This window comes from Mugil cephalus, chromosome 10 (genome assembly GCF_022458985.1).
Source record: "Mugil cephalus isolate CIBA_MC_2020 chromosome 10, CIBA_Mcephalus_1.1, whole genome shotgun sequence".
In the NCBI taxonomy this organism is placed as follows: Eukaryota; Metazoa; Chordata; class Actinopteri; order Mugiliformes; family Mugilidae; genus Mugil; species Mugil cephalus.
In genome coordinates this window covers 12916312-12938540 of record NC_061779.1, presented here as the reverse complement: position 1 = coordinate 12938540, position 22229 = coordinate 12916312, and the positions used below count along the sequence as shown (strand labels likewise).

Here is a 22229-nt window from a genome sequence, read left to right as displayed (position 1 = left end):
CACCACACTTGGAGCTCCAGGCATTCAGGAAACAGATGTGTACACAGCGAACGTGTGTGTGCATACATGATTGTACAAAAGAGAGAAAAGATTCTATTAAACCTCAACGACAGAGCAACAACCATCAAATGCCTGACATGCTATTTCTTATGCTTGAACATGAAGTTTAACACTTTGGGAAACATGCTAATTCATTAACTATATGAGGAAATGAAACTTGTTGTCAGTATAAATGGTCGATATTATTAGAATGGCGTGATATACAGTATCTCCTAGTGTCGCTGCATCTCTCTACTGAAGGAACTACTGATGAGTTTGATCAAAAATGTCAACAGCCAAGCAACTCTTGGAAACTTGAGGGAGTTTCTGTTCAGTGACTCAACGCTCAACCTAACCCTACATGATGAACTATTACTATTAACTATTCTGAAATGACACTAATATCAATCTCCTCTTCTCACTGTGGGGAATAAAGTGAATAAGCACATTTCCCAGAATTTCAAACCTTTAACCAAAATCTAAATTTCATTTCAGCTTCAAATAGTCCAACAGACATTACCATTTCTGTATTGTATAATTTAAACAGTGAGGCAGAACCTTTACCACAAAATGGGAACTACGAGTTTCCTCCTTGCTACGGTGACAAGCCAGCAACCTGATGAGCCGCAGTAATTTCCGTTTTTCACTTTCAGAGAAGTTCCACTTCTTTCTCTAAACCACAGCACAGATGAAAAGACTCAAGAGGGCGGTAACACTGAGGAGCGGCGGTTGGATAAGGTGAGAAGACCTTTTGCACTTCAAATAACAGGTGAAGTGTGTGGTTGCTGTGTTTTCCAGTGTGTACAGGAGGGTTTTCTCATTGCATGCCATTGACTGGAATTATCTATCTCACACCACTGCAATCTAAAGGCTAATTTCTGGGACAGATGTTTCTGTTATCGCCCCAGGGTTTGTCAAAGTTTGCGTGTGTACACAAAATGAGGCCTCCCCCACCCCCCCCCCACCCCCCCCCCCCCTTTGAACAGGATATGGCAGTTATCTGGAAACCATGGTGACAGAGAGGCCTTCCTGTAAACATGCGTAGGTCTTTGCATAATTATTGTGCAATTTCGTTGCTCTGTTATCTAATAGAGCGATCTAAAATGAAACACAAAGAGGCGCTAGAAATGCGAAAGGAGAAATTATTTTCGTAATTGTTTTTCATTTTGGGAATGTGAATGAAGTCGTAATGAACGCAGCAGCACCAGCAAAGGAAAGGAGCTGACGTAAATAACAGCATGTAATTGCAGTGTATATAAACACCAACCCCCACGTATCTGACCTACTTCTGAAAGACTGGGGGTTTATACCAGCAGCACGCCCACCATATGCTGAAGCAGTGTATGTTTAAGACGCCTGGATTAAATTTGAGATGAAAAAAAAAAAGTCTCTTTCAGTCATCCCAAGCAGACTTAATGCATTCTTTCCACTGCTTTTCTCCCACATGTCTGACCCGACAACATCTCATGGCATATAACCTCAACTCGCTGGTGGAGAAACCACAAGATGAAACTCTGCTGACATGTGTTTTGGAAAAATTAGCCAGTTGCAAGAAACATTTTGTTTTTCTGTGCTCACATGGACTTGAGTTCATTCTGTAGAGGATGTGTGTGTGTGTTTGTGTGTTTTTGTGTAGCTTTAATAAAACCGTGCGATTTTTTAATAAAGTCTGGCCGACACTCCCACTGTCTGTGTCTGTGAGATCTGTTCTCCTGTTGTTGGGGTAACGTAATGCGCTCAGCCTTCCCCTCTTTTCTCAGCGGAGTGTTCAGCCAAAGTTCAGCTAATTCAATCACCGCTGAGATGACTCACACCACACTGTCCCTTTCTGCGCAGATACACAAGAGCATGGAGCACCGGTACTTAACAACGAGCACACGCGTACCATGGTGCCTGGCTGGGTGAGGTTTGTGAGGTCAGTGCTGCGTCAGCCTCTCTGGACACTTGTGAAATCTCTCCATCCCCAGCTTCATTAGCCACTCTCTCATTTCTTTTTTTCTTTTTCAGCTGATGTAATGCCCTGTCATTCTCTCTGATACTTCCGCTTTCGTTATATCTTTCTGTTTTCCTTATAACCAAGCCAAATAACAGCCAACTCCTATCATGAACGAAGCAGCGGAAAAATACAATACACACAGGATGAACAATTTCATCTGATAATAAAATCAAAATTTCCGCAAGCCAAACCGCTGTTTCATTTCCCGTTATCTGTGTGGTACTACCCATACCTATTTGTGGCATCTAGTAGAAGTGACCACAAATTCAAAAATAGAAGGAAAAACTATTTAGTCAAGTGTAGCAAATGAGCAAATAATAAAAAAAAAAAGCCACATTCCATTTCCTGCATTTGCATGCGTGCCGGCATGTTAGTGTTTGCATGTGTTTGAATGTCATGCAACGGAACACATGCAAAGATCAAGATACAGTAATTTAACTGCAGTCCTTGGATGTTGTCACACAGGCTGTTATTACTGGTCGAGACGCGCAGATTTATTGAGCTTTACTGTACAGAGTCTTTCCACTTAGGCTAATGACTGCCAAGAGCAATGAGAGCAGATGGCGTTGTTACAGTATTGTAAGGGTGAAATTTCCACAGAGTTGGACAAAAAGTGCCCCATTAATTACCATGTCTATTTTATCACACTGACCACTGACACGCTACTTTTATGTGTGTTCTTGACATGAATCATTGCTCAACAAATATGATGCAGCACGCCTGTGTTCGAACTTTTCTGGAATGTTTGCTTTTTGCAAGTGTGCGCAAATGCCATTATTATCTGCCCTTTATAGTTTCTAAACAAAGTCACGATAAGCTTTTTTTTTTTTTGTGCAAACCTACAGATCAAACACGCTTTATAACAGAGACAACATACGTGACGCCTGAATGGTGGGACTATCTTAAAGGTTAATCATAAACTGTGCAAAGGCCAAACAGGCACAGAGGATACAGGTCTGGGTAAACCCCTACAGGAGACGCAGGCCGCAGTGAGGAGATGCACGTCCCTCCTCGCGTCCGTCCCCTCGCCTGTGTGTGTTTGTGTGAATAAGCTGAATAAGCAGGATTTCCAACGCAGAGAGCAGGAAGACCCTTCCAATAACACGCACACACCGTGACCGCAGGAAATCAAGGTCAGTGTGACAATTGGGCGCATGTGGCAGAGAGAAAGAGACAGAGGAGGTTCTGTACTTACTTTACCCCCTGGTGCATCGTAATCTTTCCTGTTTTATCCTCGTATGGGTGAGGCGGCGGGGGGGGTGAGGACAAAAGTGTGCTTGTATTGTTTAAATTTCTCGCATTGGACATAAAGAGACCTCAGTCGCCAGTCTTACAGGGTTCATTGTGTTAATGCAATGTGAATCTCAGAGAGCAACATGTAACAGATGTTCTCTTGTTTTTGGTTGTTTTCTGTGTGCGTAGGCTGTTATGCTTGTGGCACAGAGGCATAGTTAAAGATGTTAATCCTTTAAAAGCAACTGTGTTGGGTTATTAGAGCACTAATGACAGTGGTGTAGTTCAGTTGTCCCCTCGCCTACATGAATCGTATGTACAGATGCTAAATGCAAAGGATGGATAAAATATCAGGAAGATCTTCAGAATTAAACCCATTAAATACCAAATGTTCAGTTGGGGTGTTTTTTTTACACCGGCCTGCATATTTTGTGAGATATATATATATGTCTCCCAAGCTCCACCTAAAAATTCCATTCTTTGTAATCTCATAAAACTGGTTTAGGAAACAAAAGATGGAGAGGTTGACTGCACCCGGGGCAGCCTTGAAGTGCGCGGGCCAAGCCTTTGTTACACACTGTCCACTGGCACACGATCAGACTCACACTAACATTTGCAGACGTACGTATGTGCGCACAATGTACACACTCAATCACATTATTAATCAGCCACTCAACTCTATCCTTTTTACCCATTTGTAGCCCCCCACCCCTCCCTGTTGCTTTGCCCCATGACTCATCGCCAAGGTAACCGCCAGCACTCAACTCGTCTCAGACATCCTGGCAAGGTGTGGGAACACACACACACACACACACACACACACACACACACACACACACACACACACACACACACACACACAACATTGCACTTAAACACACACAAAGTCAAACACTGTGATTTGTTTTGAATCAGTATTTTCTACAGACAGCCATTCTTAGACAAATTATGGAACAAAAATTCTTCTTTAATGACACATTGGGGGCAAGGCTGCATGAACCCGACCATTTCCTCACACTCCGAGACATTCTTTTCCCAAATATGTCTCTCTCTACACAAAAAAAAATCCAAGCTGTTTTTCTGTCAGCGGACGGTAGCTCAAGCCTGTTTCCATTTCCAGATCTGTGCCCGAAAACTCAACCCATGGAAGACCTGGAGGTGCTGATGGGAGCGGAAAGCAAAGTGGAGGAAGCCCGTGTTGTTTTCCATACCTGATAACCCTCCGTCCCCTGTCTCTCTGTAGTCCGACCTGTCAGACGCAGTTTCCTGGAATTCTGATTCCTGAGGGGAGTGCGTGGGACGGGAACACAAAAGGATACTGTCAGTCACTGTAAGGTCGTCACTGCATAACAAACACATTAATCTAGCAGGCATGACCGGTGGCACGTCAATAAGCACATGCCTGAGGAGGCAGAGTAAAGCAAGGTGCGGTTATGTGGTGATAAAAAGGCGCAGCCAAGGATCTGAGTACATAGCCTAATTTTATACACTCCATGGAATAAATTACACATTACCATTACTCACTAAAATTGAGGACAGCACAATTTAATAATATCCACTGATTGTCTTACGTTATTTACCTAATATAGAAATAAAACGTAATGCTACTGATTACTACATGTAATAATGCTAGGAAGAGGTCTAATATAAAGATAATTTAGTACTAAATGTCTGTTTCAACTAAAAAACAAATCACTATGTCATGTTTTATGTTTTTAAGTATGCCAGCTTTTAGTCAGTGTCAGAACAAACTGAGTGAAGAATGATTGTCCTGAGGGGTGTCCACGTTCCTTGCTCTCCTGTTCAAACCAACCCCTCTATTTGCCTAATAATAGTGTTAGATAATCTTTTACTATCGTCTGGAGCTCTGCATGTGTGTTGAGCATTGGTTTATGAACCACGTAATCTTTGTTCCTGTGTGTGTCCGATATGACAGCAGTCAGCTCTGAACAAAGGAAACCTACCATAAACATGTCCGGCTTCGAGGGAGGGGTTGGAGATAAATGCTTCGACGGATTTATCTCTCATTGATACCGTGACACACACACACACACACACACACAGAGATGAACACGCAGGCAACACGCACAATAAGATAAACCCTTTCAGCCCACAAGATCAAAGCTGCATCTGCTGTGCTGGAAGCCTTAACAAAAACACAAATGATTAGGTCTGAAGAATTACACGCATGGTGTGACACACTGAACTGGCACCCAGAAGTTCTGATAGTCACACACTTATACCTCACATACTGTACTGTTTTGTCTTCTCACATAACGCCCTCCTGTCATTAACTGCTGGTGTATTCACATTCAGTCACTTGACAGGGGGAACAGAGGGGACATTACTAAGGGCAGGACTCATTATGGCCGTCGGCTGTGAGTGGTCAGCTGATAAATAAAGAATGCTGCACATGATAAGATCGTGTCTTTGCTCCAGCAGGTCAGTCAGGCTCCATCAGACCTGCTGCCAATGGGGGAAGAAAACCCACGCGTTGCACTTTATTAATATTTGCTTTGTTAAAGTAAACACCACGCAATCTTCTTTCCTGTTTCAGCAGAAAGTGAGAATCATGTGCTCAACCAGCTCGGCTGTGTAACTTACCGTGATTCAGCACACTCATAGCTACGTTGTGGGAAGGGTATGGGTATGTACACAAACAGGTTTGTAGTTGAAGCTGTATTGTTTTTCAGGGTGAAGGTTTCTTTACATGGCTAGCCTGTGGTAATAAATGGGTGAGTTTATATGTGGAGCAGTGATGACAATTGACTCAGCGTTGCGTCAGTCCAGGAGCATAAAATTCTCACACCAAGCTTGTGTCCGGCAGTCACAATAAATCAGCCATGCGTTTAATACTTTCACGGCGCATTTGTTAACTTAGCCTGTGTCAAAATAACGATCCTCTGGCCTAGAAAGGATCAACCCCAACAGATGTCTGAACATCTGCTGATGAGATGTCTCCTTTCGGATGAAGTAACGAACACTTGACATTCCAGGATTTTTGTTAAAACGTGCCCCTCCTCCTTCTCATTATTCTGGAGTCTCCACTGCTAATCAGAATTATTGATCAGAGCCTGTGGACACAGCTTACGTAACATGTGTCGCCCTCCCCCCTAAAGAGGATAAAGAGGAAAAATCTTCAGCAGAAATTCGCAGAAACACACACACACACACACACACACACACACACACACACACACACACACACACACACACACACACACAGACTGACAACTGTGTTTAGAGAGATCAGGACACACAGATCATGTTGAACAAGGAGCTCAGGACACATTTCACTGACATCCTATCTACAGTCACTGAACACTCTGACCACAGTGCGTGCGTGTGTGTGTGTACATGTGTGTTTGGAGTTTCCAGTGTTTTACGCTTCATTGATGAAGAAAGACTTTGGTTTCACTCAACTGAGAAATGAATGACTTTAATCCAGTCAGAAGGAGATGAGCCTCTGTTCTCTGTAAACCCCCTGCAGAATGGATAAATGATTGTTTTTGGGTTCAATACCCCCCCTTGTGGTAGTTTAATCAACTGCATGAACATAGTGCATGAATTCATGTCTGTCAAATAAAATTATTAATTTATATATTTTTAATAAAACTTTATTAATTTATTTATGAATAAAAATATCAGTTAAAAAGAGAACATACTGCCCTCCGTTTTCTTACCTTAGGGTGTCTGATAATGATGGATGGTCTGGGGATATGAGGATACTTCAGCTCCAGCTCAGGACTACACTCCAGCTCCAGCTCATCATCCCCTGAGCTCTCGTAGAGGATATGGCAGGGTGGAGGCGACTCAAAGCACGGGTGTTCATCTTTGCCCTGCATGTAGCAGACAGAGTCGGTGCCATTTAGTTTTCTGCTCCTGGAGGAGCGGGCGGAGACGCGGCTGCGAGTCCTCTGAGGCTGTTTGTGCTGATGTCCCTGTGGGCTGTCTGGCAGGGTTTCTGGCTGGGATGTGACTGGATCTGCTGCTGGAAGTCCGTGGTTATTTGTGCTGCGCCTCGAGTTGTTTGACTTCACAGAAGGTGCTGGGTCGGTGTCAGCATCAGATGGGTTACCAAAACAATGGCCTAGAGATGAGCAAGGAAATCCATGCATGCTGGTAGATTCAGAAATTACCATGAGAGGTAATAAAATAAATCCTAACTGCACTGACATTAGGCAGGTTTGGAGTTTCCTGAGGTGTGTCAATCATCAAGCACTAGAGTAGAGTCTGGGCCACACAGCTATACACCTCTTTTAAACATAATAGACTTTTACAAACTTGTGAAGGAATTATTGAAATAAAAATGATCCTGTATCCAGAGAAGACATTAAGTTTCATCCATGCCAACAAACATCCTCAACTACTTGGGTCATGGAAGCACTGCTTGTGCAGAAGCAGCTACAGCTGAATGTCTGATCGGTGCATCCCTAAAAGTCAACACTGTGTCAGGCGTCTCGGTCAGAGGGTTGATCTGTCATCACGCCATCTTCTCTTTCTTCCACGGCAAAAAGGTTACTTCTAATTAGCTTCAGCCACTCTTTCTGTGTTGGCATACAGTCCAGTGTCGCCCTGTCCTCAGCTCTTCACAGCTCCTTGTCTGCCTCCCTGACAACCTGCATGTCAATGAGTATCCCAGGGTTTTTATGTGTGTGTGTGTGTGAGAGAGTGTGTGTGTGCGGGCTGCTGGGTGTCTCGTTACTCAGCCAGGTAGTCCCTGGTGTGTTGTGAGCTTTGCGGATGGGGCTGGGCCACACGCTGGTCCACCTGGACTCTGGTTACCGCCTGATTCGGGGTCAGTTACTAATGCGCTCGCCCTACACTTCGACACAATTGTTAAACGAACTCATCCGATCACGGAGCAGCGGCCCAGGGTGTAAAGGTTATTGGAGAGTTACAGATGGTTGAATGTGAGAGGTCAAGTTACAGGCAAAGACCGTAAGTGATAGGCCTCTGATGAGAAAGAGAAAGGAGAACAGAGAGAGAGAGAGAGAGACAGAGAGAGAGATGGAGGACTGGCATCACTCCTCAGAAAGAGTGAGACGAGAGAAACCCAGCAACCTTTGGGCGACGGCTGCTTAAATATTCATACAATCACATAAAGCAGACTTGCATCAATAGTTTATCCAGCATGGCCTTCTGGTCAAACTGCTTCTTTCATAAGATAGCCAAAATGCTATGAATCCCAGCAGGACACAAGGCAGAGCACAGTGTTCTAGTTTTTACTGTGTTGGCAGGCTTGGGGGTGTTTAATGTGGTGTTGGGTGCAGTTAAACAACTAATAAAACTTCTATCACAAACATCTATTACTTAAGCGTCATCAGTGATTAATTTTTAAACCAACTGTACAACGCTTTATCTCAGCCATAGGGGAAATTTGGGGTGTGGTGCAGTTTACAAATTTACCTTATGTTTTTACTGTATACCTATTTAAAAAGATGAAACCAAGATACTGTTGCTACCCAGAAACAGAACAAACTGCCAACTTTCCTTCAGTGTAATCAATATCTGAAAGGGTAAATTCTGTCAGAACAGGTACAATTGTAACCAGCCATCTGTAACAGCAGGAATCATCCTGCCTGTCGTGAACAAAGGGGAGTCCCATCACCTCTGACAGTGCTTGTGACTCACTTTAATGCAGCATGTCATAAATTATCCACACGAGTTCTCGCAGGAAAGCAAGTCAATAGTGTAGCGTGTGGGAGCGTTTTCTCTGGAACTACTGCTTATATCATTTTTTAAAATACTTTTTCCCCTCCATATAAACACTTTGATTCATTTTGAACCACAGCCAAACACCAAGTCTCCTCTTGATTCAAAATAATCGTAAGGTAATTGTATTTTTATTTATTTAGAATTTTTTTATTTTTTTTTTGTAAAAAGCCCAGAAAGTACACAGCAAATTAAACAGTTCTAATATTTGAATGACTGGTGAAAACTATAGAGAATTATAGAGGTGCTAACATACAATCTGAGGTCAGCACCATGATGGAAAGATAAACATTGCTAATATTTTAAATAAGATTATTTAGATGTTAATACCAAATATTTTGACGGTACAAACTAGATAGATACAACAAACAGTGGCCAACCCAAAGCACCTACTATAACCAAGAGCAATGTTGGACTGTTGCAGAGCTTTGTTTCCCCCTGGCGGTCATCCTTATGAATTGAAAGAATCGTTAGGATTCATGAGCACCGTGCTGCATCTATCCCTGAGCTACGTTGCTGTGCAAACACAAGAAGAGGCACAGTCTCCAACCTCGCAGGGATATACCCAAACAAATGTGGACAACTCAAACTGTTCGTTTGGCTTTGGAAAAATGAATTTTACATTTAACGCGTAACGCCCATATTTCGTGAATTATTATTTTATAGTTTCGTCAGATTACCGGAAGACAACAAACCATCATTTATCCTACATCACAGTCGCGTCAGAGCCGACGGCCATACACCATCTACACAGAGGAATCAAGTTAGGAGATATAGACAGAGGACACGATTATTCGACCTTCAGAATAAAATAAAAAACGTGTTAATTTTAAAGAAAAGGGGAGCGTTACCTTCCACACCACCAAAGGTGTGCATACTGAAATATTATATCATAATTGCAGTAAAAACAAAATAAGCACCTAAAAATAAACGCTTCTTTTGCCTCATTCACGATGTGCTGTTTACTTTGAAAACCGTGACCGGAAGTGCTGTTTTTTTCTTCCCAGCTTGGGTGAGGCAGCTCTGGACTGGAGCGCGCACACACACACACAGTCTGAGGATAATCGCAGGTGGAGGCCGGGTGACAATCTGGCAAACAAGATGCGATAGAAGCAGGTGTCGACTTGTGTTTAAGCGAGCGCCAATCGCACTCAGGTCTATGATAGAAGCGTTGCACCCGGATTAGCTGCCGTTATTCTTTTTAATTTTTGTTTTGTTTTTCCAACAATGCGGTCCGCGGCTTGGTTCGTCGCCCGCTGCGCTCTCATCCTCTGTGCGCTCTGGCTGATTGACGGGGCCAAAGGACAGCAGCAGCAGTGTAGTGAGGTGAGGCACAATCGATCACGCTCATCACCGCCTTCGCTTCTGTTGTTAAAGCCCGATATATAAGAGTGGTTAAAAAAAATGCACGAACTATCTACTATGGCTGCACACACCGAGGAGAGTAACTGACCAATAAATAGGATTAAAAATTGATGACACATTTCCGGGTCGGTTTGTGGTATAATTTTGCAGCAGTTGGAAAGACGCCTCAACCAGCGCTCTCTTTTATTTATTAATTTCATGGGGATAATAAATCTGAACAACATGGAGGAGAATCTGTGACTGGGTCTGGTGTATGTTGAACTTCAATCACTTAGTTCTGTTAAGGCTGTTATCAGTTTCCTGCATGGACATCGTCTTTCCTTCCCGCTGCTCTGGCTCAGCTCAACACCTCCTCAGACCAAGGCTGGCAGCACGGTCACATACAGACACAGTCCCAAGATAGAAGAGCAACATTCCTCTATTAGCCCAATCTCCGTTCTCACACTGACAGAGATTACTGCAACCCCTCCAGTTAAGGCCTGTTTGGAGCTGAATCACTGTGATGTTGGCTTTAGCTCCTCAGTCGCTCTTTTTTTTTTTTTTTTTTTTTTTTTTTGAAATTGCCTTGAAATATAATAAGATGCATTCAGAAAAGAGGACTCTCCCTTATTGCTGAATTTAAGTGTCAATATCAAACGACTGCTACATCAATGATTGACCACAGCTCTTGTGGGAGCTAAAAGCCATAACGAGGGTCTAGCGTGCTCACAAGACAATCATGTTTTCTTGTCTCGAGCCACTTCTCCGTTAAAACACTTTGCCCATTTGGTCTCATTTCTCTCGTCCTTTATCATTGTGTGACTTGGTTCTGCCACCAGATCCACAGACACAGGAAAAAAAACATTACACACACACACACACACACACACAACAGCACACGATGGGGGTGTCAAAATCTGGTTTGGCTCAAGGAGCAACATTATGTAAACCGCCAGAAATTGGGCAGCCCTCCTCTGCAAACGGAAGGATGGGGAGAAGCTCAGTCTAGTCACAAAAAAAAACATTAAGCTAATTGTTTCACTCTCACTTGCAATAATCATATGTCTCTGTGTTCCTGCATGAGAGGTTTAAAGTCCACTTGCTGCCATTGCCTCTACTCCCATTGCCATGGAGATGGTATGTTGTGTATCCAAGGCAGAAGAGTGCTAGGAGCTTGAGAGATAACACCTTTGCTGGCACTTGTGTTTTGTGAAGGGTGAAAAGCTGACTATGGAGGTGGATTTCAGTGTTGGTTGCTAATGCATTAACACCATCCACCCAGGAAACGTTCAGAAAGAGACTGAGAACCCTTTAAGCGTGATGTTTACTACCCTGCCCGGGGCCTACATTTGTGCTTACTTTAGGTCCAAGACTATTGTGATGGCTGTTTCATTTTGGCATTTGTTTTCTCGTGTTTGCTTGGCAGGCTGAGTACTACTATGAGTACACAGAGTGCGACAGCACAGGATCTCGGTGGAGAGTGGCCATCCCGCATAGCCCTGGCGCCTGCACTGGACTACCAGAACCAGTACGGGGGACTGAGTGCAGTAAGTTGGAAAGGAGCTTTCTATGTGTGTGTGTGTGTGTGTGTGTGTGTGTGTGCGCGCCAACGTTGATGTGTCACCTTCTTATCAGTAGCTGAAATTCTTTCTACCACTACAACCTGACCAACCCTGTGTGGACACCCATAGAGCAAAGCTGTGGTCCAGTAACCCCAGAGAAAAAACTCTCTCTCACTTTCTGCTGCATAGAGTTATTATATGCGTCAGATAAAGGTCCAGGAAGTCGTTGATGTAGGTGTACACTGCCCTGCCGACAAACACTCATGTGTGTTTCTTAAGATACGGACAAACCAGACTAGCAATGAGCTGCCTCACCTCGCCTGTATCTGGGCCGAAAAGTTGCACAGCAAAGAGGTGAAAGGGAATCACTTTTTCTGGAAAAAAGAGCCACTCATGCCTCATGCAGTCGGTCTGCTGTTTACTTTATTAAAGAATGCACCAGAACAACTAGAGCCACAGATGCTCAAGGATGGCCTGGTCCTGTGTGCCACCCCGCCCAGACATGACCTGTTACAATAAAATTATAGCCAGTTTGATGCTTTTGAATGGTCCAAAAAGAAAAATCTTCTCAGAATTTGTAACATACATATCTGAATAAGAGTTAAGTGACAGGGAGTATTACATTTGTTTTTGTTGTTGTTTGGCAGGTGTGGTCGGTTCATTTTATGCTGATGCTCTCAAAAAGTGGCCATGCAAGTTTGGTTCAACTGGTTTGCCCAGTGAATCGCTGCCTTAGTAATGGCTCAGCTATCACCGGTGGAATCTGCATAGTTCATTCTGCCTCCTTCACTGGTGCATTGTTTAAGAAGGAGAGTTGACCTTTTTGTTTCCTTCTTCCTCGTCAGGTTCCTCAGAAAGAACAACACACTCTTGCTTCCTCATAGCAATCACACTGACTATCTCTGCCATTTTACGTATCCCAAATCAACTGGCATGCTGTTTTAAAAATTTATACTACCTGCAAGAACTTTAAGACACCCTTCTTGCTACACAGATGGCATTTCTTTTGTTATGCCACTTGCCTTGAAGCATGTAGAAGCATCACCATGACATCTGACCATCAGATATCAGGTATGAAGAAAAGCTGACATTCTCAAAACACTGGCATTATACAGAGGACATGATTGCTCTGTGGAAAAAGTGCAGCGACAGACACAGCGTGTAACAGGATGTAAGGATTAAGTTCCTACTGAACGCAGCAGTTACTTGCTTCGCCATATTTGAATTATTTTCATAGCATAACGAAAAAAGAAAGCTGGGAAATGACTATTCTTTAATGCGTGTCTTTTACTGTATCCCACAGCCTTCTCTTGCAAGGCTGGGGAGTTCTTGGAGATGTCAGCTCAGGAGTGTACCCCGTGTGCGGCAGGAAGCTACTCCCTTGGCAGCGGTATCCGCTTTGAACAATGGGATACCATGCCTGTTGGATTTAGCAGCCTGGCAACGTCCCTCGAAAACGGTCCCCGCGGAGATGGCAGAGTCACCTGCAACAGGTTAGTGAGTGAGGCATGAGAGAAGCTGAAAGTGTCATTATAAATCAGCTGTGGAAAAAAAAAATTATATTATCGTCCTTGCAGTTCCTCCTGGCTGCCTCAGGGAAACTATCTGGAGTCCAACAGGGATGAATGCACGGTCTCTCTCATCTATGCTGTCCATCTGAAGAAAAAGGGCTCTGTCAGCTTCGAGTACCAGTATCCAGACAACAGCATGCTGTTTGAGTTCTTTGTGAGTCACTTTCTCTGTCAGTGCATACCTGTGCATGGGTGTTGGTATACTTCTAGGAAAATTATATCCATCTGTCAGTTTGATATTTAATCTGTTATCAATTGTCTAAATGTCAGTTTGTCATGAAAACCACCAAACACACAAATAACATGAATCATATCAGTTTCATGTCTTAAATCTGGTAAAAAAATATCACTGTCTAGTTAGAGATTTTCCAGATGATGGTCACTCTTCCAGTACCTATAAATAAAACCATGCCAACCTTAAATTCTTCCCCGCCTATTTGGTTTAAGTAATGAATGCTCCCACTGTGCACTTTAGTAATTAAACTTTACCTCAAAGGAAGTGATAGTTCGTGTGACAGATGCTGTTCATTTGTGTGTGTTTAGATCCAGAACGATCAGTGTCAGGAGATGGATCAGTCTGCGGACGCGAAGTGGCTCAAGCTCACCAATCACGGCGAATGGGCTACTCACACGGTAAATGTCTCACGCCGTAAGATGAACAGTAGACACGCAGAGGGCAGATCTTTGGCAGCTTGTCTCAGCCTTCCAAAATAAATAAATTGTGCAGCAGCCAGTGGGTGGAGACAAGCAGGAAGCCTGTTAATACACAGAAAGAGACTTGCACCAGTTATTGTTTTCTCCAGTAACTTTCCATTTACACTGTGAAAAGAGTGTCGACATAAATCTGTCTGCGCCGCAATTTACTATGCACAGTTTTGTCATTAAACCATTTCAAGTCAAACAATATTATGTAACGAAACACTGACTGCTGTGCTGCTGATCTCTGAAGGTCATTTTCAAATGAAATAACTTATTAACTAAAGCAGCACTGACACACCCTTCCTTAAATTCCAAGTCTGCTGTGATTGGTTGGCTCTAGTGTCCTATAAATGCCTCCACCAGTTATTCTGCTTAAAATCTGCTGGTGACTTGGATCCAGGGAAGCTAGCTACTAGCAAAAACATGCTCCAAGTCTGGTCTCTGTGTTCGAACTGATTGATGAAGATGACCAGGATGATTCAGGTTATTTCAGATGAGTAGTCTTGCTGATAAAGGAGTGATGCAATAAAACATTCGAGAGAGAATTTCAATGGATGCACTCCTTGGTGCGTGACCATATTTTCACAACACATGTTTTGCTGGGAAACTTTTGGATCTGGCATTCAATTCTCCACCTCATAGCAATGACACTCCTACAGGCATATACATAAAAAAATGGTTAAGGAACAACTTAAAAAACATAAAAAAAACAAACACAAGGTGTTCAAGTATCTGGGATGCACTGGCACAATCTGTAGGAGGCCCCTCCCATTAACCCATAAGATTCAAAGTCCCCCACTAACATCCTGTTTCCAGACACACTCAGGAGGCCCATGTCCATTCTCTCACAAAGTCGCAAATGTTTTGGAGGCACAAGGAAGACCTCCACAAAATTAGGAAGGTGGTCATAATGTTATGCCTGATTGGGGCAAGTGACTAAGACTGTAAGACATGTCCAATAAAAACACAAAGGCATCACCCTCCACAGGGACTTGGGGACTACATTGGCTGTGGCCATGTGAAACCGCTGATGCATGAATACGTGTGTTCCAGGTCAACCTTAAATCTGGCACCAACATCCTTTACTGGAGAACAGGAGGCGTTCTGATGGCGAGCAAAGTGGTGAAGCCTGTTCTGCTGAAAAATATTCAAATTGAAGGTCAGTGACATTTTTCTATGTATTCCTTCCTTTTCTCTAGCAAACACTAAAATCTATTCCTCTTGTTGCTGTGCTCCTTCGCCAGGTGTTGCTTACACATCGGAGTGTTTCCCATGTAAGCCGGGATCGTTCAGTCGACTCCCAGGCTCCTCCGTGTGTGAACCCTGTCCTCGTAACACCTACTCTGGCCATGGTGCCAGTTCCTGTACGCCCTGTAACACCACCACTCAGTATGCAGGTATGGAGAGTAGGCGCATATTTGCAAATCTGTACTGAATCCTCAGAGCGAAGATCACAAAGCTGCCCTGCGGTGCTCAGTGTAGCCTAATTGCTATGACTGCTGCTCGTGGAGCCACATAACACATGTCTCTGTATCCAAAGCATAAAGACGGAGCGTGTCCTATTTTCAACCACATTAGTCAAACTTTAGAAGATGTGCTTGTTAGGTCAGCATGGGGAGCTTGGGTGACGGCAAGGAAGTATGTGGTTCAGGCAGATGGTTGAGTGAACATACTGCTCTTGTTTTAAAGCCACTTCATTATACTTTTGAATGTGCTGTTAATGAGGATAAAGGTATCTAGCATGTGGTTCTCAGCAGGATCCATTTTAAAATATTTCAGCATGTGAAGCAATCAATGAGTGGCAGAGCTGTCAAACCCAGATACATTAGAGGATAATGATTGTTGTAATGACAGAAATCTGCTCTTCGTTTAGTACTCAAGTGACTGCAAAAGGCTAGCACATTCAGCCCATATCACATATTTATTTTAGTAAACCAATGGATGCAAATTGTACCACATGTTCCTCACTGTTGTGGTTTTTGGTTTCTCCTGCCAGGAAGGCCCTTATTTGCATTCCCATCTTGTGTCACATAATGGTTTTACTTTGAATTGCAATTCATAAGAACTGAGTGGCTCTCAGTTTCTTTTGGATTTGTCTAGTATAATGATTTGGTTTGATGTGTTGTACGTAGAGTGGTTTGCGGTGACTTTGAGAAAGGCTGTTATTTATTGAAATGCTGCAGTATTTGCGGGGTTATGGGTGAATGCTGAAATATAGTCAGAGTTGCTGTTTTAAAAGAATTTCTGTACTTGAGCGTATGTTTTTCTTCCAAGCTGAGGGATCAGCCGTGTGCAAGGACAGACCGCCCTGTTCCAAGAAGGACTATTCCCAGATCCACACAGCATGTGACTCCGAAGGCAAGGTGAGATGAACGAGGCCACTTTTCAGTTTGACTCTGTGCGCGATTGCAGTTTGTGTTCTGTTTGACCGAACTTTACTTCTGTGTAATTTCAGACACATGTCATATATAAATGGATCAACCCTAAGATCTGTCTTGAGGATGTCCCTGAAGCCGAGACGTTGCCTCCAAGCGGAGAACGGGAGCCCTGCCCCCCTTGCAACCCTGGTTTCTATAACAATGACACGGCCACCTGCTCCCCTTGCCCACCTGGGACCTTTTCTGATGGGATGAAACGTACTGAAACTCTTCAAATCTTAAATTCCTCCTTACCATTTTCTTCACTTACTTAAGTTTTTGCCTCCTGTTTTCCTAATTGTTTTTTTTTTCATTTCTGTATTCCACAGCATGTAAGCAGTGTCCAGCAGGCACTGAGCCAACCTTGGGCTACGAGTACAAATGGTGGAATGTTCTTCCTTCTAACATGAAGACCTCATGTTTCAATGTGGGCAACTCCAAATGTGACAGTATGAATGGTGGGTTATTTATTTATTTATTATCAAGAAATGTCCAACAGGGCATTCTCTATTTATTCTGGTCTTTGTTTCCTTCTACTCTGCTGAGAATTTACTGTTTGCTGTCCTTATTGGTCTGCTGACCACCAACTGGAGAGTTATCGAGTCCCAACTTTGTTATTGCTAGGTTAGACAACCATTAGCCACGTGGGGGGTGCAGTTTTTAATTTCAATCCTGTACTGGAATCTAGAGGTGACTGACGAGACTGCTAAGCTCAGCGACTGTGCTTATGTTTGCAGTATACTAGTTTTCAGTTGTTGGTTGTATGTTTTTCAGTTAGTTTAGTTAAATATTAACTTAAGTCAACAGGTCTTCAATGTTTTTCTGTGGGAATGGACCCTTGCATTGCTAGAGTTTGTCTAACCTAGCAACAGTAACATAGGAAGGCAGGAGACCCCTGGTTGGTGGTCAGAAAGCTCCCAAAGGGTCAGTTAGATGAAAAGAATGTGACTTTATGATAAATAAGGTCAGCTAACTAGCTCTGGCTTATTAGCTTATTAACTTAGGAAACAGCTTTGAAATAGCTAGCCTGGTTTTGTCCAGAGATAACAAGATCTGCCAACTAGGCTCTTTAATGAGCACATTTTGGAGCCGTTTCATCTTGTCTACAATCTTTCTGCCAGAATAACTGTTGTTTTAATGGAAATTGGTCCAGGTTACTCCAGGTATCATTGCATGAATGTTATACCAATCAGCCATAACATTATGACGGGTTGTGCTTGGTGTGCAGCAATGTTCAGGGCGTGATGGGTATTAAAGTCACATCCACATAATTACCAGGAACCACGGTTTTCCAGAAGAACATTACACTGTAATGAAATCATTAATGTTATTGAGTTCACTGTGCTTCTGCCCTGTTCTTTAGGCTGGGAGGTGGCAGGTGGTTACATCCAGAGCGGAGCAGGAAGCTCGGATAATGATTATCTCATCCTCAACATTCACGTTCCTGGCTTCAAGTAAGTAAATGTTGGGTTTCAGTTTGCATCTTTCACTGCATCTGTTTTCCTTCTGTTGTGATTAATTCCTCTCCTCTCTGTTTGAATTGTCCACCAGGCTTCCTACGTCAGTGTCAAGCCAGTCAGGGACAGAATATGGTCGCATCACATTTGAGTTTGACACCATGTGCACGGCTGACTGTGAGCTCTATTTCATGATGGTGAGATCAACTCCTGAGATGTGTGTTTGCTGCTGTGTACATTATTATGCGGATGCTTGAAGGAGACATTTTATATATATATATTTTAGGATGTAAACAGGAAGAGCACCGCTGTGGTGGAGTCATGGGAGAGAACGAAGACAAGACAGACCTACACGCACATCATGACAAAGAACGCTTCGGTTTCCTACACGTGGGCCTTCCAGAGGACCAACCAGCCTTCTGATGTAAGAGTGCATTCTCAGATATTCAAATACTGTTATATAAATCATAAATCACATAAGGAGTGTCAGTGAAGAAAAGCTATTTATAAGGTGCGCATTAATTACATCCACACACTTCACATAAATTTACATATAACACCGTTTGCAACGATGAGTGCTAATGAAAAGAAATTATGATCAGCAGAAGGGAGTCATGTTCATTTTATAATGGCACGCTTTCATTTATTTTCCGCATTAGCCGGCTCTGCAAACACAAAGTGGATCATTGAGCTCTTGTACTGTCATATGATCAGTAAATCTGGCCTGATCTGTGGCTGAATCATCTTTGTTTTAGTGGTCCACACTCAATACAATGATCCCTTCCGTTTAGTTTCTGAGGCGTGACAATCTGCAAACTAGATATGCTACTTTCATGCTGTAGCATTTGTGCTCTCATATTATCTTGTACGCTCATGTTGGCTGGCATTAGTGTGCTCTTTTAAGGCACCTGTTTTGCTGGAAAGTGAAGGCAGTACTTATTGTTAAACGTGACTAAATGCTGGTAACGTTTGAGCTTTGGGACAAAGTTAGTTCCACCAAAAGCACTTATTAGTCACACACAAAAAGGTATTTCTCAACTCATCCTTCCCTGTCCTTCAGGTGCGTCAGTATGTCAACGACGTGGCGCGCATCTACTCCATCACTGTGAGTAATGCGATAGACGGGGTGTCCTCTGGGTGCAGGGTTTGCGCTCTCAGCACCCAACCTTCCAGCTCTACATGCGTGCCATGCCCAGCTGGACATTACATAGACACGGACACCAGCCAGTGCACAGAGTGTCCCCCTAACACGTACCTTGTCCCTCACGCCTCGCCGGGCCCCAAAGCCTGCAAATCCTGTGGACCAGGCAGCAAGAGTGACAAGGTTTGTCGCTAATGCAAGAGAATGAGTCTACCTAATCCTTGTTTTGAGTAACTATTCAATCATAAGAACCTGTGTTTATGTTTTTCAGGACCACAGGGGCTGTTACAGCGACTGTCACTTCACTCACACGGAGGGTAATGCCACTCTGACCTTCGACTTCAGCCTCCTTGGATCCACGGGATCACTGATGAACGGGCCGAGCTTTACGTCCAAGGGAACCAAGTACTTCCACCACTTCAACATCAGTCTCTGTGGAGCACAGGTGCGCAAAGAAAAACAACAACTCTATTTTAAACATTTCTGAGCACAAATGAATACCTTTCCCATCTGCTCTTTTCCTTTATTTCAGGGTCAGTTGGCAGTATGCACCGATAATGTAACAGACCTATCCATCACCAACTCCCAGAGAGAGAAAGGCGAAGGGGCCAATGCTGTCAAGACATTCATCTGTCAGTCAACAATAATCCCAGCTAGTGGACGAGGCTTCCAGACAGCACTTTCCTCGCAGTCCATTAATCTGGCTGACACATTCCTGGGTTAGTGAACAAAAGAAGGAGACAGTGGCAGAGATTTCGGACATTTTTTCATACTTCTATTGTTGCTTTACAAGATAAGAAAAAGACAAGTGCAAGGGCCGCTCTTTTATGTTACACAAGAGATATGATTTAAGAGTGTGCACAAATGAATGGGTAAATGTGTTAACAACAGGAGCGACTGTAGAGGACAATCTTGATGGAATAAGGGCAAGACCAGAGCTGTATCCCAAGACCTCCATGAAAGTCCCTGATGTCCACTTCTATTACAGGTATTTATAATTGCACAGTTGTTTTCAGTAAAAAAAAAAAAAAAAAAGGGATTTGTACTTTAAGGTTCTGGCTTTTTTTTTCTCTGAAAGGTCCTTGGAGACGACCTCATCTTGCGAATCAGGTCGGAGCGCGGTGGTGACTCTCCGCTGTAACCCGGAGAAGAGCACCAAAGGAGAGCTCTCAGTTCCCAAGTACAGTATTACTTCTCTCTGACCTTTCTCTACGCTGTGATGTGGAATAGAAGTAACAAAGTGTGCGTTTGGTTGTTTCAGTCAGTGCCCTGCAGGGACATGCGACGGCTGCACCTTTCGTTTCTTATGGGAGAGCCCGGGAGCTTGTCCTACATGCACAGAGAGCGACTACCATCAGATAGAGGGGGTCTGCAAGGGAGAACATCAGGTGTGTGTTCGTGTGTGTGAAATAATTTGAAATAAAACAACTGACTAAGAACTCATATCTTATTTTATACCCGGCTTATCATAAGACTGGTTTTGGGGTATGTTCATTCTTGGGTACGTTCTTAATTTAATGCAACGTGTGCATGTTCAGGACCTGTTGTATATGTGGAATGAACCAAAGCTGTGCATGGGAGGTGTGACCTTGCCTGAAAAGAAAACCTTGCCGTGTGAGGGAATGGACTTCTGGATACGGCTCGGTGCAGGTCTGGGAGCTTTCACCGCGGTGCTGCTCGTCTCCCTCACCTGCTATTTCTGGAAGAAGAACAAAAGGTACTGTTCACTTCTCGGCCTATGCAAAATCCTTTTCTTTCCCATCTTAATTATTTTCTTTCACTTTCCGTTCCTCTCTCAGTATTCATGTGCACATTATTCCCCTTCTGGTGTGCTCCTGCAGTATTGATTCTGTCACTCTTATCTGTGCTAGGCTGGAGTATAAGTACTCGCGGTTGGTGATGTCCGCTAATAAGGAGTGCGAAATGCCAGTGGCTGACAGCTGTGCTGTGATGGAGGGGGAGAATGAGGGAGACATGGACGATGAGGTTGTGTACACAAAGCCGTCACTACTTGGCAAACTCAAAGCCATAGCATCCAAGGTGAGGGTCACGGCATCGCTATTATTAACTCACCGTGGTCTCTTAAGTGCTGCAAAATAATAAATGCTTTCTCCTTATCTTAGGGAAATGGAGAGAAGTACGAAAATGTGCAGCTGAACTCCTCTCATTCAAAAGCCTTGGTGTGGAGCTAGAGCGGAGGCGGACCGAGGGGAGAAATCGGACCCTCAAAGAGACTTTCCACTGAGTGACCCCTTTAACTAACCGTCCCCTTTATAAGCTTTGGTACCTGGAGTACCAACTGTGTGCGCACACACTTATACAGACACATATCATTCACCTAGACCAGGATCAGAGAAGTCACACTAACACGGCGGCCTTAAAGCTTGGTACGACACAGCTCTCCAGCTCAAAGCATAGTACTGTGAAGCAGGCGTGTGTGACAGGCACTTCCTGATAACTTTCTGATTCAAACTGATGTCAGAGAAGGTTGTTAAAAGAGCTCAGGGTAAGACGAGGACCTATTTGAGATGTTGCGTTTATATTTATTTCGCTCTGCGTACCGTCTAATATTTCTGAGACATCCATGGTGTATTTTGCCACAAGGCTCATCCGTGGTCAGTGTTTCCGTCTCCTGTAGATGTTTACACAGATTGGTTTGTTCTGGCCATATAAACCCTATATCTCATCGGTTTCTTTTTTTCTTTGTTCATTGTAATGAGGAGATCTGCTGACCTTTTCAAAATGCCATATTATGCTGTTGAGGTTGTGGTGTGGAATGTCCACGTACGTTAAATAAATTATGATGTATTTATGTATAAGTGGACTCTTTTTTGATTGATTACCTTGTCAGATGACTCTTTTAGGAAATCCTCTTAAGGGCTTGGAGACAAAAGGGTCCAACTTGCACTGTGGATAAATAAAGATTCAATGCGATACAATTTAATACGTTTTTGATTGTAGTGTGGTTGAAAATCTGGGATTTTCTTGGAACCAAAAGTCCATTAATAAATCCTGAAAACGCAGACGACTAAGTACATTTTTGGCTCAGCTGTTA

The 22229-nt window shown here is 43.4% G+C and overlaps 1 protein-coding gene and 1 long non-coding RNA gene across 2 annotated transcripts; both read left to right on the top strand.

The window, feature by feature from the left end:
- The first annotated feature begins 3977 nt into the window (after positions 1-3977).
- Positions 3978-6896, top strand: LOC125015183. Its single transcript, XR_007113562.1, has 2 exons — positions 3978-4055; positions 4389-6896. It is a non-coding gene; the product is annotated as an uncharacterized LOC125015183 (long non-coding RNA).
- A 3121-nt stretch (positions 6897-10017) lies between these two features.
- elapor2a (endosome-lysosome associated apoptosis and autophagy regulator family member 2a) lies at positions 10018-21993 on the top strand. Its single transcript, XM_047597407.1, has 22 exons — positions 10018-10309; positions 11754-11874; positions 13193-13382; positions 13467-13614; positions 14004-14093; positions 15213-15318; positions 15404-15556; positions 16434-16522; positions 16615-16795; positions 16906-17034; positions 17940-18030; positions 18128-18230; positions 18320-18457; positions 19094-19357; positions 19446-19619; positions 19707-19893; positions 20066-20162; positions 20253-20354; positions 20436-20562; positions 20713-20891; positions 21046-21214; positions 21298-21993. The coding sequence occupies exons 1-22, from the start codon at positions 10211-10213 to the stop codon at positions 21364-21366; spliced, it is 3006 nt and encodes a 1001-aa protein (XP_047453363.1). The 5' UTR covers positions 10018-10210; the 3' UTR covers positions 21367-21993.
- The last annotated feature ends 236 nt before the right edge of the window (positions 21994-22229 follow it).